This window comes from Empidonax traillii, unplaced genomic scaffold (genome assembly GCF_003031625.1).
Source record: "Empidonax traillii isolate 1590-97213 ecotype Southwest subspecies unplaced genomic scaffold, ASM303162v1 scaffold19:size3308961, whole genome shotgun sequence".
NCBI classification, from domain to species: domain Eukaryota; kingdom Metazoa; phylum Chordata; class Aves; order Passeriformes; family Tyrannidae; genus Empidonax; species Empidonax traillii.
In genome coordinates, this window is record NW_020955212.1 from 437,184 (window position 1) to 453,984 (window position 16,801).

The 16,801-nt window shown below is 39.2% G+C and overlaps 1 protein-coding gene across 1 annotated transcript in view; it reads right to left on the reverse strand.

The window, feature by feature from the left end:
* Positions 1–7,193: 7,193 nt before the first annotated feature.
* The window catches only part of COL6A6 (collagen type VI alpha 6 chain), a 48,007-nt gene continuing 38,399 nt past the window's right edge, over positions 7,194–16,801 (reverse strand). Inside the window, exons 25-32 of the mRNA XM_027897191.1 lie at positions 16,047–16,083; positions 15,475–15,486; positions 14,877–15,385; positions 12,952–13,042; positions 11,180–11,851; positions 10,277–10,370; positions 9,839–10,110; positions 7,194–7,930 (exon numbers count right to left, since the gene is read on the reverse strand). Of these exons, the coding sequence (XP_027752992.1) occupies positions 7,758–7,930; positions 9,839–10,110; positions 10,277–10,370; positions 11,180–11,851; positions 12,952–13,042; positions 14,877–15,385; positions 15,475–15,486; positions 16,047–16,083 (1,860 nt within the window). The 3' untranslated portion in view covers positions 7,194–7,757. The remainder of the gene's footprint in view (positions 7,931–9,838; positions 10,111–10,276; positions 10,371–11,179; positions 11,852–12,951; positions 13,043–14,876; positions 15,386–15,474; positions 15,487–16,046; positions 16,084–16,801) is intronic.

Consider the following 16,801-nt stretch of genomic DNA (forward strand, 5'->3'; position numbering starts at 1 on the left):
AAAGACATTTCTCACAGGGAGAGTTTCATGGAATAGCCATACTATTGTTCTTAAATTCAAACTCTGACCAATAAAAGATGACAAAATGTTACCAACACCCAAAGTCACCCTTTTCTCCTTTCTTTCCAGGAACCCCAGGAGACCTCTTAAAGTCAAAATATGGTATATTATTTCATTTTTATCACTCAGTAACTTTGAGGTCAAGAAGGCAAAAGAAAGAAAATTACGTACCTCTTTTCTCTAATTCCATCAGTCCCATCTTACCCATTGTCCCTGAGATAATAAAAATGCACATGAATCTTTCACATAAACAACCAACCCACCACCCAGGGAAAAAAAACCCACCCACCCACCCACACACACACACACACACGCAAAAAAAAACAGAATGAAAAAACAAACTACAAAAAACCCTAAACATGGGAATTAATGCTTGAAGTTCAATTTCTTGTATGTTCCCTAGGCACACAGCCACAAACTGGACACTGCAGCAGACGTCTGCAATGCAGCCTAAAAAAAAGTAGCATTGACTTAACACCACTGACATTTGTGAAAAACTCTCAAAATCTTCATTCATTGAAGGACAAAGCCCTAAAGAATACTGCATTCACAAATTCAGACCATATAGAGTAATACTTTACCATTTTCCCAATAAATCCTTGAAACCGCTGAAGAGAAAAAATATGGCAAAAGTTAGAAAAACACGTAATAAAAACATTGAAGAATTATTCTAAATCACAGTTAAAGAGTATTTTCAGGATTTTTCTTTAATCTTGAAACCTTTTACCTGGACATTCCATGTTACCCATCCTTGTGGTCCAGGTGGTCCTCTTGGGCCCTGAAAGAGAAAAAAGAGGAATCTAGTTGTTTATATTTATGATGTTTACACAAGATGGCAGCTAATTTTTCTGTTAGAGAGATGTGGTCCTATAGTCCCAGAAAGCCTTCTTCTCAAGAACTGTGGTCCAAGTAAAGTCTGTGGTTGACTGTGCATAAAGATTAACTGTGCACCAATAGAGAAACGTGCAACCACAAGATCCTCATAATTCACTGACAGCCTCTTGAAAGATCAAATATATCAGCAGTACCTGAGTAAATGTGAAAATATTTTAAAGCTCTCCTGCTATCATCTTGAAATTTTTTTACTTGTATGCATTGGTCTGTTAATATTCATGTTACTCTTACAATATAAAGTCTACAGCTACAATTTTGACTGTTTCACTGTCTCCTGTGAAAAAGCATCACTATACTAGTGCATCTTATATTTGAAACTACATATAACTACAGAAATCTCATAGAGGAGAACAAATATTTGTGTGTCTGGTTTACAGGAGGTCCATGAAAAATTTCTGCTTGCACAGAAATGATGAAAGTATAGTAAATACAATGTGATCATGGCGTTACACAATTATAGGTCTGGATTTGGAGTATTACATCTTATTACCACCCACATCAAATCTCACACCTCAAACTCGTCCTGTTGCCATCCAAACTCAGCTTCAGCTACGGTGTATAAAATTTTCTTTAACCTCTCAAGCTACTGGTCACTACTTAGTGGAAAAATGGTGAGCTGAGATTTTTTTTCCCCATCAAGAATTGCATTAAAGACAAACAGTAAAAGACCAATATTCCAGGGAACAGATGTGTGTGTCTTAAAGAGGATGAAGAACAAAGCCAGCCATATCTTCAACTAGAGGCAGAGTCCTCTGAACATCCTGTCTGAGGGAGGTGAAAATGGTCATAGAAAGTTGAAGAAGCTGTTTTTTAACCATGCATGTGTATCAGGAAGACCCAGCTCTATTAAAGTACAAATGCATCCTGCTTTTTTTTTTTTTTTCTCTATTTGGAGCAAAGTGGAAAGTACTTATCTATTAATCAAATGGTAACTATTTAAAAAAATCTGTTTTGTACAGCTATTAACCTTTAATGAACGGGCATGTTTGTGATTTCAAGAAGGCTGGATATCTTATATTGATATACCAATATTTTCCATAAAAGATTTTCATATTATTTTTAATGTAATCTGTGGTCAAAAAATTTTAACAAATATTTTAACAATATGATTCAAGTTCCACCAATTTTAGTGGGAACAAGACTGCATTCTGAGGTTTGATTTATTTGAACTTATTTTAGCTGAGAAGAATCTGCTCCTATGAGTCTATAGTCTTCTGATGACAGAATACTTGCTGCAACAATTAATTTCTTTTTCAGGATTGTTTGTATGTTATTTACTAAACCTGCATGTATAAAAACACAAGTAATTAGAAAACAACCGTCAGTGTAAACTACTGCAATGCAATATTTCTGGGCATAAAGCCAGTAACTCTTTTAAAACTCCAGCAAGGTTACAGCCAAGTACTTACATTCCTCATGAGCTTAGGCTCTGCTGATCTAAGCACTCTGGCGGAGTCTACTGCACTCCATCACATCAGGCACAGCTGAGATAGGGAGGCAGGACCAGAACAGTGATAGGATAATTGCAACAGGGTCTTCCACTACTAGAACATCTCCTTTGCCAGGACTGGCAGTCCTGAATTTCAACACTTATTGTCTAGAGAGTTGGCTCTCGACAGCCCTTCAGACATGCCCTTTCTGGCAGCCGTGGCTGCTAGTGCTGCCTTGCCTTGGGAATTCGGTGGCAACCCAGGCACTTCTTGTCACTGAAAGTGTAAAGATAAGAGAATCTCAGAATTTAAAGCTGTGGATTAAATCAGCCAAGAAAACTAATCGAAGAAGAGGAATTACATGGTATCTCTTCCTTAGATTCCTCTAGAGAACACTTGGTGTTTTCCTTCACATCACTGTTACAGTAAACCCTAGTCCTCCCTTGCTGTAGATCTAAGTTAATTAGTTTTTCATGTGTTCTCAGCTATTTGTGCAAGCTAGCAATAAACATCTGGAAAAGTTTAATACAAAGATTCTACCAAACAAATGTTTTAGTTCAAGAAAAGACGTCAAATTGTCCCTCTTTTTCACAATCAAACACTAAATTTTTCAAATGAAATTGAGATGATCTTCCATTAGATACATTTTAGAGCTAGCAATAAGATTTTTGTTTATTTATTTTATTTACTTACTTATTTATTTAGTTTCCAAAAAGCAGGGAATGGGATCTGGAAGTAAGTAATCCTGGATTTTCCTTAAGATCTTAAAAACTGCTGACAGACGTTCCTGGAGCATGAAACATGCGTTCATGCAGAAATAAAGCAGTCTGGGCAGAAATGGTTCATATAAAATGCTTTACTACACTACTTGACCCCAGAAAACAGTGGATGTAGATAGATGACAAAGGTGTCTATCATCCAGAAAGTGCATTGAGGTTTGATGTGAGTTGGACTTAGGCTAGCTGCCTCTCAAGTCATAGTGATGTACACCCACTAGCAAACTGTCCTGCATAGTTGCTGGAGATGAGCACTGCTAGGGGGCTGCCAAAAAACTTGCTATCGGGTTTCAGAGACTGTTTGGACTCTTCCTTCTGTCTTCTTCAATCTCATGAGAAAGAGCAGATCCCCAGAGTGGAGAGCTCACCGTGTAGAAAAGATCACAAAGATCAGTCTGGGAAGGTAAAACAGACAGGGAACACTGACCTTGCACAAAGTTAAGGTGAGACCAATGAGCAGAAGGTGACACCTGAATGAACTTGAATCTGCAGAGATATCTCCTTCAAACTAAAAACCCTAGCAAGGTGTTACTCTATCAAATCAGCTTCTCAGTTCATGAAAACTCTTGGATTTGTCATTGGTGGACAGCCTGATACAACATTAGCACAATCTCCAGGGGCTTGGACACCTGACAGGCCTGACAAAGATCTGGACTGTGATTATCCAAGCATAAAATTATCAGCCTTTACAGATGTATCACAGACTGCTACCAGATTCTTATAGTAACACAGGCTTTGCTCAGAGATCTGGCCTAGCTGAGGGGAAAAGGAGAGAAAGGAAGTAACGGCTGTATAATACAGATAACAACTGTATCCTAGCAAATAAAACTTGCAGCCTCTGGAGTACTGCAAACTGGAGTGTGTGGATGCCCCAAGGAAGCTGTAACTCTGTGGGTAGCCCATGCTGGACCAGGCTCCTGGCAGGACCTGTGGCCCCATGGAGAGAGGATTCCATGCTCAGGAAGGTTGGCTGGTAGGACTTGCGACTTTATAGGGATCCCATGCTGGAGCAGCCTGTTCCCAAAGGACTGCACTCTGTGCAAGGGAACCCACACTGGAGCAGGGAAAGAGCATGAGTCCTTTCCCTGAGAAGGAAGAAGCAGCAGAGACAGTGTGTGATAAATTGACCAAAACTGCCATTCCCTGGTTCCCTGTGCTGCTCAGGGGGAGGAGGAGGTAGGGAACTCAAGAATAAAGTTAAGCCTGGAAAGGCGGAAAGACTGTAGGAAAAGTGTTTTAAGAGATGGTTTTATTTTTCATTGTCCTACTCTGATTTGGCTGGTAATAAATTCAATAATTTCTCCAAATAGAGCCAGTTTTGCCTGTGACAGTAATTACTGAGTGATCTCTCCCCATCCTTCTCTCGACCTATGAGCCTTTCCTTCTGTTTTCTCTCCCATGTCCAGCTGAGGAGGGGAGTGATAGAGTGGCTTTGGTGGGCACCTGGCATCCAGCCATGGTGAACCCACAGTTTGTAGGGGTGGAGAATGTGCTGGAGTTGGAGTTGGCTGGGGTAGAGTTAATTTTCTTTACAATAGCTGCAACAGGGGTCTATTTTGGATTTGTGCTGGAAACAGTGTTAATAATTCAGGGATACTTTCATTATTGTTGAGCAGTGCTTGCACAGAGTCAAGGCCTTTTCTGTCCCTGACCTCACCCCACCATTAAGAAGGCTGGGGAGGGGCACAAGAAGTTGGGAGGGCACAGATGGGACAGCTGACTCCCACTGACTCAAGGGATATTCCATACCACATGGCATCATGCTCAGCATCTAAAGCTGGGGAAGAATGATAGGGTAGATATTCAGAGTGACAATGTTTATCTTCCCAGTAACCATGACATGTGATGTAGCCCTGCTTTCCTGGGGATGGCTGAACGCCTGCCTGCCAATGGGATATGCTGAATTAATTCCTTGTTTCGCTTTCCTTGTGTGCATGGTTTTTGCTTTACTTATTAAAATGTTGTTCTCTCAATGCTTGAGTTTTCTCCATTTTACTCCTCCTGTTCTCCTCCCCAGCTGTGTGGGGCTTAGTTGCTGGTTGGGGTTAAACCATGACAGTCCTTTCGAGCTGCTGGGGCTAGCACAGAATAGGTTTGCCTTTGCCTGAGGTAGGAATAACCCAGACAGCTTTCACCAGCACCTTTTTAACATGCACTACAGGAATTCTATCTTCCTCTACAGTACGTAAAATTCTGATTGGTCAGGGCCAGTCTGATTGGCAGAGTCCCAAATGCTTTCTAACCATCTGGCCTTTGCTAAATGTGTATCCCAATGTTTGAAGGTCCCACCACCCCTTGCTGTCAGTGTAGTCTTTAACAGTTTTGTTACATTGTTTGATCTTTCCAGAGGTTGGTGCATGAGAATGTGATATACCCACTCAAATCCATGTTCTGTGGCCTGAATGTCTGTGAGGTTGTTCTGGAAATGAGTTCTGTTATTTCTTGCTGGACTACCATGTTGCTGTAAGACTTGCTTTTCAATGCCCAGGACGGTGTTCCAGGCCATGGCATGGGGCACAGGTTATGTTTCCGGACCTCTGGTGGTTGCTCCTACGATTGTTAGTACATGGAACTTACTGTCACAGGTTTGAGGGAGTGTGATATAGTCAAGCTCCCAGGCCTCTCCATACTATTATTTTATCCATTGTCTTCCCTACCAGAGAGGATTTATCCACTTGGTTTGCTTAATTGTAGTGCCTGTTTCACATCCATGGATAACTTGTGTGATAGTGTCTATGGCCGAGTCCACTCCTCAATCACAAGCCCACCTATATTTTGCACCTCTTCCTTGATGGCCCCAGATGTCATGGGCCCACCAAGCTAGAAATAATTCACCCTTATGTTGCCAATTCAAAACCACATGAGCCACTTCAGTCCTAGCATCCTGATCCACCTGTTAGTTGTTCTGATGTTCTCCAGATGTTCTGATGTCTAAGACCAAGTGGATGGCTCTCACCTCTGCAAACTGCCTCAATTCACCTCATCCTCCAGCAGGTTCTGTGACTTCTGGTAGGGGACTCCATATAGCTCTTTTCCATCTCTGATATTTTCCCACAAGTTGGCAGGATTCATCAGTAAACCAGGCTATTACTTCTCACTTTCTGGTAATTCATTGTATAGTGGGCCCTCTTCAGCACATGTCACTTCCTTTGCTGGTGATATTCCAAAACCTTTGCCTTCTGGCCAGCCCCTGAGCACTTCTAAGATTCCTGGATGACTGACATTTCCTGTACAAGCTCGTTGTGTGATCAGTATGACCCACTTACTCCATGTAGGATCAGTTGTATGGTGTGTAGAGGAGACCTTCCCTTGAAACAGCCAACCCAACAACCATCCTCCTGGGGTGCCAGGAGGAGTTCTTTTGCTAGGAAGGGCTCTGATTCCTCTGAATCAGAGCAAAGCCTGTAATTATAAAGGGAAATTTTAAATTTTATTTCAGGGGGCCTGATATATTGCTCTGTATCCAGTGGCATCCATCCTCATATATAGAATACATATAATTTTCTTTCACTTTATCTCTTCAGTAAGAAACATTTTCTGTATCATTTTTACAGCTCTTCTTCCAGTTTAATATTTTTTTTTCAAAGAACCATAAAGAAAACTGCCACTAGATATAATCTTGTATCTTGCTGCAGATGAATACAGAGAAGAACAAAATTCCTGGTGAGTACAGCCAACGCTGCAGAATGGCCCAAGGTGAAGTTAAATGCACCGTGACTTCTACAGACATAAAATGGGCAACAGTAAAGTTTGGATAAGTCAGCAGAGTGTGGAAGTTTATCTAAGTCCCACCGGCCTGCACAGCATTGTATTTATTATCTTTAATCAAATGATATCCTCGGGATCTTTTCTTTCACTCAAGAGCAACCATGAAAATTTAATGTTCTAAAATAAATGCATTTGCCCAACGTCTGGTAACAAGGAAAGGGGACCAGTGCTTATTTACCAATGAGAAGCCACATAGTGAGAACACAATTATACCTGTTTCAGGAACTAGAAGCAGAAGTATAATATTTGAGAATGATCTATTTTATTCACATGTTGGATTATTCAGAAAAAAAAATAATTAAGAAGCCAAGAATGACTCTGTGGTAGAAAATCCTTTAAAACAGAGTGAAATAAGTCCTAGGACTATTTCACTAGTCCTAGATTTGAGATCTAAATGCTTTCTGGTATTTTCTATAAACAGGATAAATGTAAGCAAACACATCGAAACATTTTGGCTTTAGTGTCTTGCATCCAAAGTTACTTCACGAAAATCTCTGAGGTATTGTTTTATTTTATGGAGCATATTGAGGAAGTGCACATTTTGGTATATATGGAAGAAAGTCAAGTTTCAATACCTCCATGCCTTTTAAACAATCTGCTGTTGGCTAACAAATTTCTCAGTACTCAGCATGTTATATGAGATCAATGGGGTAATAGCTTAAATTTTAATTTTCACAATTAAGTCACCAGGTAATAACTTTATAAGCAAGTATTTCTTTCAACTGAAACATGGGAGCCAAGTGGCTATGTAAAGCCTTCTTTTGAATCCCTTTTCCACATCACCCTGATAGTCTAAAAGAAGAATTAAAGTAATTAAAGTGTGTCTGCTCTAGGAAGACTCTATACACAAGAATCCACATTCTTCTTGTGTTTCAAATCTATTTCTATTGCCTCCACAGCCCCCATACCAGAACTGACCACACATTTTCTGCTCTTTGTCGTAGTACCACTTCAAAACGTAATTCTGACATTCTCCACTATCTTGAACAAGGTCACATGCATCTGGAAAAGGGAAATAAGAGACAGATTTAATGAAAGAAAGGTCAACCCTTCTTAGCACTGTAAATTCAGGGAAAACTAACATTAATTGCAACTGTCAGACAAAAGAAATAGCCAGTGTTCAAGATCTTAAAAAGATTTACTGAGTATTCATCTATAAACCCACAGGGTCAGCATGGTCTAAAGACCCTCTTCTTATGATTGCTTTAACCAGAAAGAATGTCTGAAATTATGAGATTTTCAGTGGCATAAACAGAAGGAATGCTAAAAGGCTTTTAGTCTTCTAACACAGACTTTTTATTACAATGATTGTAAAATGACTGTATGTGGTCCACAGGGACTATGTAAATAAACCTTTTAATAATTTCCCTCTTCTTTATTCCAACTTGTTATACTGGTATCCACCAATAAAATTTCATAAATGAACATACATAGGTTGTTAAACTATCCACGATAGTCCTTTAGCCAAATCCAATAATAATACAGATTTAAATTGCATAAATTAGCAAAGTAGGTGAGAGTAGCATACTTTGTAGCAATCTGCCATTCAGTAAGAACAGAGCTAATCATCTTTCACCAATGTAAATTCAGAGTTACTCAAAAGAAGACAGAAGGGCAGCTCTAGACTTTGATGTCTGTACAACATGGAAGGGGAAGAACTGAGAAGTAAAGCAAAATACTTGATAAAACTATCCAGCTTAAAGATTTAAAATGATGTAACCTGTTCCTAATCAACTTAAAAGCAATAATCTCAAGCAACAGGTCAGTAAAAACTATATCTTTCAAAAGACAAGTTCTGGAACTGAGTTAAATGTTTTTAGAAGTAAACTGTCAGATGTTAAAACACAGGATTGAGAAAGGCAGTTCATACATCTCCCTTTAAGTGTCTTAGGTCTCTTCTTATACTGGTGCAATGACCCTGACTACTTCCTCAAAGGAAATATTTTATTTGTAAAGTATAAACAGTAACATATCTTCCTGTTACTGGACTTCCTGTGTGACCACAGAGTCCATGAACTGGTTAATAAGAGATTAACAAGGCTGTACACACGCAGTTAGGCAATGGGACCAATTTCTGTGGTGCTAAGTAAGTCCGTTTGCACTGTGGTTGTACGGCATTCACAGTGCTACACTAGCTCTTAATGAAAGATCCAATATTAAAACAGTATTGCAAAGGCATTGGGACTCTCTTATCAGGGATATGGGGTTACCAGATATTCTAGATTCATTTTTGAGTAGAGAGGGATGAAAAACAAAGGGATGGCAGCTGCGGCAATGAGCTACCACACCCAAAACTATGCAGGTGCCTTCTCATTTTTTTTTTTTCCACATAAATTCTCTCTAATTGCAGTTTAAACAATAAAAACACTGAACTGTGTTAAAAGAATGTTGATGATAAATAATCTCACAATCAGCTTCCCATACCTGTATCAATTGTCAAACCTGTGAAGAAAAACCGATAATTACGAAGTAATGAAGAATATACATTTTGAGACTTCTGCGGAGAGATCCTGTTCTTCCTACAGGAACAGACTGTATCAGAGATCTATTTAGTTCCTCTGTGCTGAGCTAAGTTAGCAGCAGAAGTAACTCAGGAATGACAGTGCAACTTGGAATTTAAACTGATCATCTGTTTTAGTAAGGGGGATTAGAACTTTTTATGATATTTATGATATATCACAAAAAGTTACAAAGCCAAACTGAAGTCATAATGACACCTATAGTTCAGTCTTCAGTTACAGACTCTTACTGTATAGATTTGGACTTAATGCAAACATATGATGACTAAATGCTTTGGAAAAGTGTAATTAATGGAAATTCTTCATCTTGTATAAATATTCTCCTGAGCCCTTTACAATTTAGAGCCTTTTTACTGAATTAAAAAAGGATTTTCATATTCTAAAATCATACCATAATCATTACAGGCAGTTCTAGTTTCTAGTGTTGAATCTAAGTTTTCCTTGTTCTCCTGAGCTTCTCCACACTCTTGTGGCTTTTCTCTTGCAGCAGCTCCATCTGCGAAATATTCATTCTTCTCCTCATAATCATATCTCATTTCTGGCATTGTGTATACAAGTTCTTTGGTGTTCTCTTTAATACTCTTCATGACTCTACTTTCAGTTTTTTCGGTGTCTTCTAAATCATGACTGGAACCAAGTTCAGCCATTCCAGGAAAAGGCATCCTTCTAAGGGGAGGGAAAAGAAAAGTATTTAACCACCAGTATGACCTTGAAAAATGCATCCTGATCCCATTTCTCTTAAAGCTACTTTGAATACAACTACTAACACAAAGGGAAAATCTTATATTCAGAGATACACACTCAAAGAGTTAAACAGGCAATTCCAAACCTTTCAATCACAGACACTTGCTGTTGTATGTCTCCCCGATCTAAGTTTTCGCACTCTTCTTGAAGTTCAGGTGGAGGATAACTGTTCACTTCTTCTGTGGGGAAAGCCCAGATAACATGGTTGAACTTTAAAGTCCTCCAAACCCCAGTATGTTTAATAAAAAGCACTATGTGGGATTTTTGTTGTGAACTGAAGTTTGCATCTTTCAGTAAGTTAACACATCGTATCCAGAGTGACTGGACTAGGTCCAGGAAAATGAAAATTATGATAGAGGTCAGCTAGATGAGAATGACTCCTGAACCAGCCTTTCATACTTTTGTCTTGCTCTGTAATAACCTATTTATGCTCCCAAAGAAACTTGGAAATCTCTAAGTACATGCTTCTGCTGAGGATTTTAAATCAGTGACAATTTCCTTCTTGATATCCTGCTAATCTGCATGAATGTGTCTTGAAAAGTGATGAAGTCCTTTCTCTGCTCTACAGAGGAGGAATAACTGTAATAAAGAGAAAATGTGCTAAATATTTACCTGTCCCAAATCCTAAATAAACATAAACAGCTCAATAAATCTGGACCTGCCATTGGTCTGAGGAGAAATGTGGGCCTAATCAGGAATCAGAACTGTGTTCTCTTAGCTGAGAATGGTCTACCTTTAATGAAAGTGGAGTCCACAAAGCCACCCATCGAATAAAAACTTTAGTGAAAAAAAACGCTTAAGACTAGAATATAATTCTGTTCTCTCATTACTGGCACTTCCATTAATGTCCAGCATCTGAGTCAAACTAAAGGTGAAAGACTGGCAGTTATGACTAGGAATGGTGGCACATATATACTGACTATCCTTTTCTATACAACATTTCTCCTTCTTTCCATACCTTAAGCAAATGCCATTGTGTGATACTTACTTTGCAGAAGATTTAGAAATGCCCGGCTAAACCTCTGAGCGTACACCATCTCCGCTGTGGAAACCCTGCCCAGTGTCAGCAAGTGCTGCTCTGTGGGGGAGCTTGGCAGCTCCATTAGCTCATTGTCACTCACATCACTGCCCAGTGCAAGAGTGAACAAGGTGAATCCTTGGCACTTGGCTCCGAGTGAAATCTCTTTCAGCCTCTCTCTGTCCCACGTGCTTGTTTTGCTTCCAACTATTGTAAATATGACCCTGTGTTTCCTTTGTCTGGGGGCTTTAAAGAATACGTTTTCAACTGTCCACTGTAGAGCAGAGGCAATGGCTGATGGCCCTTCCAGTTGGTGAACAGACTCTTGGATGTGTTTCTTCATCGAATCTTTATTGCTGTATGTAACTAGATCAAACTCCAAGGCCACAGGTGTCTGGTTTCTGTCAGGCAGGAAGCCCCTAGGAGCTTGCTGCACCAGTGCCACTCTGATGCCTCCGTAGGATTCATTTGGCTGGGAGGAAACAACAAACTGATCCAGCATGTTGCTCACAAAGTCTTTGGCTCTCTGAAACTCTTCACTGCTGACACTGCGAGAGCTGTCCATGATGTAAGTGATATCCATGTCCATGAGAACTGGGGGAGAAAAGGGCACCTCGCAGTTGGCTCTTGGTTTGCATTTATCTAGAGAGGAAGAGCCAAGAGCAAATTATTTAGCAACACAACAAAAGCAATAGTTTAGAAAAAAAAAAAATCACACAGTCCTATATTATTTATTTTTCTTAAATTTTGATTAAAAAAAATAATCTGGGAACTTGAAATCTTTTTGTTCTAGTCAGGAACAGCAGACAAGTCTTGCTGAAGGAGGTTTTGAGATACCATGGGAAATTATTCAAGCATGAGAGCAAAAAAACATTCATAAGGTAAAACTTCACAGATAAGAGTTCCCTCGAGAAATTTTCTTCTGTTGAAATCCAAACATTGTAAAGGACACAGAAATAAACTGTATTTTTCATCTCAGATCGCTATTCAACATTCTGAAATATTATCATTTAGTAGCATCTCCTCCCCTCACAGTGTAGAATCCTCAGCAGATAAGACTGGTTTCCCAGAATCATAATGCCATTTTAAGTTCATTTCTGTTAAAAAAGGAAATGCTAAACAGAGTAATTCATTTCACATGGCTGACATAGAAACCAATTAAACAGTTTTTGTGGTTTTGAGAGTCTAATTCTTACCATCCACTGAAGAGGAAATTAAATTATAACTCCTCAGCAGTGACAGTCTGTAACCAAGAAATGTTCTGTCACAGGGGGTAAGAAAGCCCATTTGCAGAAGGGCTTACGCTGGCTGGAAGCAGGAATGTCAAAGACAGAAAAAAATCCCTATAAGGGAGTGAAGTTTATCTTGGTGATGTCAAGAAACAGCTGCAGCACTGTCTTGTAGCCACCCTGGAACGGGAGCACTCAGGGCCACCTATGGGCAGCTGAGCTGGGCTGAGTTGCTCCATGCAACCACTCACGGGATTGGTGCCGGTGCAAGTACATACTAGGAATCAGCTCTTAACACATGTTTGCAAACTCCTTGTAGAACCATTTATGGCAGTAGGATTCTGCCCAGTGCATTGTTTAATAATATTTTTTCTTTTATATTTAAGCACAAAACCTGTTTAAGGTGTACCATAAAAATTCCCCAACACCACACTGCAAAATAAATACGATAGAATTTGTTACTGAAAGGCTAAATAGACCAATACAACCGATGGAATTTGTTAAATGTCTTACCAAAACAAAGTGTACAATATGTGATGTCCTCCAAACTTTCATCCTGTTGTCTTTCCCAAACAAATAACTGAAATCTTCTAGTGTCATCAATCTATGTTTTAAAGCAGACACAAAAGTAACATTTAAAAGACAGGTAAAATATATTAAGATTTTTTTCTTTTCTTCATAGGGTGCTATTTTTCAACAGAGAAAAGGGTAGGATTTCCTATGTCTGGGACAAAGAGTGAAGGTGTTTTCTTGGGAGAGAAGATTTTAGCATTAGAACAACGTATAAGTTGCCTGTGATCAGCTGAAGAAAAACAATCTTCCTCAGTAGAAGATTTGACCATAGAAATGCTTTAGGAGGTCTGAAGAAGCTCCAACAACAACCTACAATTTCACTGATCACCCAACCCCATCCAAATGTGATTGAAGGGAAAGAGCATTTCCTTGAGGACAAAGGTAAATAAAAAAGTCTGTAAAATATATAGCATTGCAGGAAATGAACAATATATATGGATAAGCTATAATGGTAAGTAAAGAAATAATTACTGCTTTGCATTAAACTTCAGTTTAAATTACACAATTAAATTCTAATTAATGTCTGTCAAGAATATTACAGATAAACTCTTCAAAGGAATTAGAACTGGCAATGTTTGAATGGCCTCTAAACCGAAACTCCTAAAACCAAGTAACCAAAGGCAGTAAGTATCCGTGGCTACAGTCTGGTACGATCATAAAGATTAAACCACCTCTCAACTGCAAGGGCAGAAGCCCATCTGAAAGAAAAAGGGAGGTTGTATTTACTTGGAGGTGGTGGGGAGGCTGGTTGCCTTCCCATCATTGTAAACATAAAGGAGAGCTGCTGCCATGAATTTTTTGCCTCTCCCCTGGCTAAGCAACTTTTTTAAACTTCTCTACTCTGAAGACTGATTTATGGATAACTGGCACTTTTGTAAAAACCAGATATCATCACACGCATTCAGATTTGTAACCCCCTTATATTAAGTAAACAAAATACTGGTGCTTGCTCCTGTTTATCCTGTGGAGCAACCCAGTGAATAAACTGTAAGCTTCCTTCTCACATGTCAGCAAAAGTTTTTCATTCTCCTAAATTAACATTCAGCCAGAAAAATATATGAATTGCCTAAGAGATATGAGGCTGAGAATAAATATAACAAGAAGATTAAATGGCTACTAGATCAGAACAGACTCCAAGTTTTGCACTTTTTGTCATGCGTAAGTGAACATGTTTCCTTTTAGAGGGACAATTTTGAAGAAAGGGGAGCTTGAAAGAATTTTATTTTGAAAAATTTAAAACTGAGAACAGTTGATAAAACTATTTGGAAAGACAAAGACCATAGAATCTATGTTACGAAACCTTGAATAAACTTAGAATTTTTTTCCTTTTGTACCTTGAAAAATGGACGGGTTATTTTTGTTTAGTATCTTTTATATGAAGTCATATTCTAAAGTAAAATTTCATAATTTTCTCCTGTGCTAAAGGCAATAAAGACATAAAAAGGGGTTTTGCTTAATTTAATTTTCTTTTGAAAAAAACCTGGTGTACTTGAAGACTTCTACTACTTTTTCTAGAAACTAGGGCCACAGTTTCTTAGTTAAATGGTCAGTACCTGTCACATCTTCAGAAGAGTAATGACAAAGGTAACTAAGTGAAATTAACAGTGTTCTGGAAATTCTGTGATTTGGCCTAAAAGCACAAGTCATTAATAATTCACGTGCAGAAAGAGGTCAGATGATGATCATTATGGTCAAGTCAATCACTGTTTCTACGTTAGAGTAATAACCTTTACTGTACCCCTTTCTAATAAAGGATTAGACAGTTCCTATAGAACTTACTGGACTGAGAGCAAGATTTACTCAAACAATAGCAGACACTGAGTAAATGGGTGACTGACTCAATTTTCTATCATCTACCGACTTACTGAGAAAGCACGCCTGACATTTGGCACTTCACTGAAGGCAATAACCACTGGAGTGATATCCAAGGCACTCAACTCAAGCACAGCTGTGTTGATGGCAACATCATCCTGAGATGGACCATTGGCAAAAAACAGGGCTACTTTTCTTGTGAGGATGCCCTGACGAACACGTTTGAAGACATTTCTCGCGACAAATCTCATGGCCGCCCCAATATTTCGCTTTCCAGTGGATCTCTCCAGAGGTATCCTCTGGACTGCTTGTTGCAGCAAGTTGCTTTTCTGGAATTCCGAGAATCGGATGAGATAGCGCATATTGGTGTTGAAAGAAACAACGGAGACGCGAGCGCCTGTTGGGCAATTGCTTTCGCTGATCTTCATGGCCTTCAGCAACAACGTGACAATGTTCCTCATCCTTTCAAATGCAGCTGGTGTAACACCGTCAGACATATCGAAGGCAAACACCACCTCAGTTGGGTAAGCTGGACATGTGTCTGTATGTTGAAGCAGAAAATCTGTGTGAGAACCTTTCCACAGCTCAAACACTGCTGTTTTGTTTTCGAGTCTATAAAAGAACGGATACGCAGAAGCCAGATGGACTTACCTGATGAACAAGCTGGAAGGAAGAGAGGGAGAGCAAATAAATTATTTTGGGCTCATATTCATTAATATATTTACTTACTTTCACTAAAAAGCCTGATTCAAAGCTCAGAAATCTAATTGAACCTGTCAGTGCAAGACAAGACTCCTCTTCCATAATCAGATACTCAAAATAGTGCACTTTTACTGGATGAGAAGTAAAAAAATTGTTCTGGGTTCTGCTGTGCACACATGCCTGAGAGAGAATGAACACACCTAATTTGGAGGACAGTGCATATACCAGTATTGTCTTCTCTCAGAGAACTCCCCAAAGGGCATTGGCACAATGTCAAAGAATTAATTTAATCTTTAATGAATTAGAGATATTTGTTATGGGTTCTGTAATTAACAGATTAGAAAAGGAGCAAAAAGAGCAAGTCTGCCTCATACAGCTGCTGCAAACCCCTCACAACTCACAACTACCAGTCAAACTGAACCCAGACACAAACTACCAATTTACAGGGTTTCCAGTGGAGGTTATTCCATTTAAGAAGAGTCACTAGGCATCAGAGGTAAAATAAGATGCTTCCTACTTACGGCAGTTTTTTCTTGTAAAATTCACAAGTTCACAAGGCTGCAGGTTCAAAATAAAAAAGGAATTAATGGAAAATCCCAGAACATCCCAGACTGGGAATCTTACTGGTGATTGAGCTGAAGGTCATATCCCAGTTCCTGAGCTAACTTCATTACAGTAAATCCAGATTCACACAATCCAGTTCCTCCTTACTTCAGACAGTACAAGGACTCTCTCTCTTGCTGCAGAAACTAGGCACATTTTTCTAGACCTGCTCTGTTGGTGTTTATGATGTTCAGTAAGAAACCATTTATCCATTCCTTATTTTGTGCTAATAACCATTCTAGAGGATGTCACTGGTCAATGGCACTTCCATAAAAGAATGGACAATTCAATAGGAACTCACATAGGAAGAGACGTCCGTGAAGGGGGAGAAGACCCCCTGTGGACAAAGAACACATTTGCAGTAGTATTGCCTGTAGGCAGCCATCCATGCAAGGGTTAGATGGAGCCTTTGCTCAGAAGTGCTCATTTTACTTGGGATTAGGACTCTGAAGAAATCCTGCACTTCTATTCCCAGTGAAAATAACTGTTTGTGAAGAAATACAAGAGGGAAAAAGTTAACCCTAAACCTAAGCTAGTGTGTAAACTGATGTGAGTAAAGAAATGGGTAAATGAATATTAATGGTCCAACAATTTTTAAAAGTTTGGGCGTGGTGTTAATCCATAGGCATAATTGTTTCTCTTTCCTTGATCATTTGCAGAACAGATGAACCCA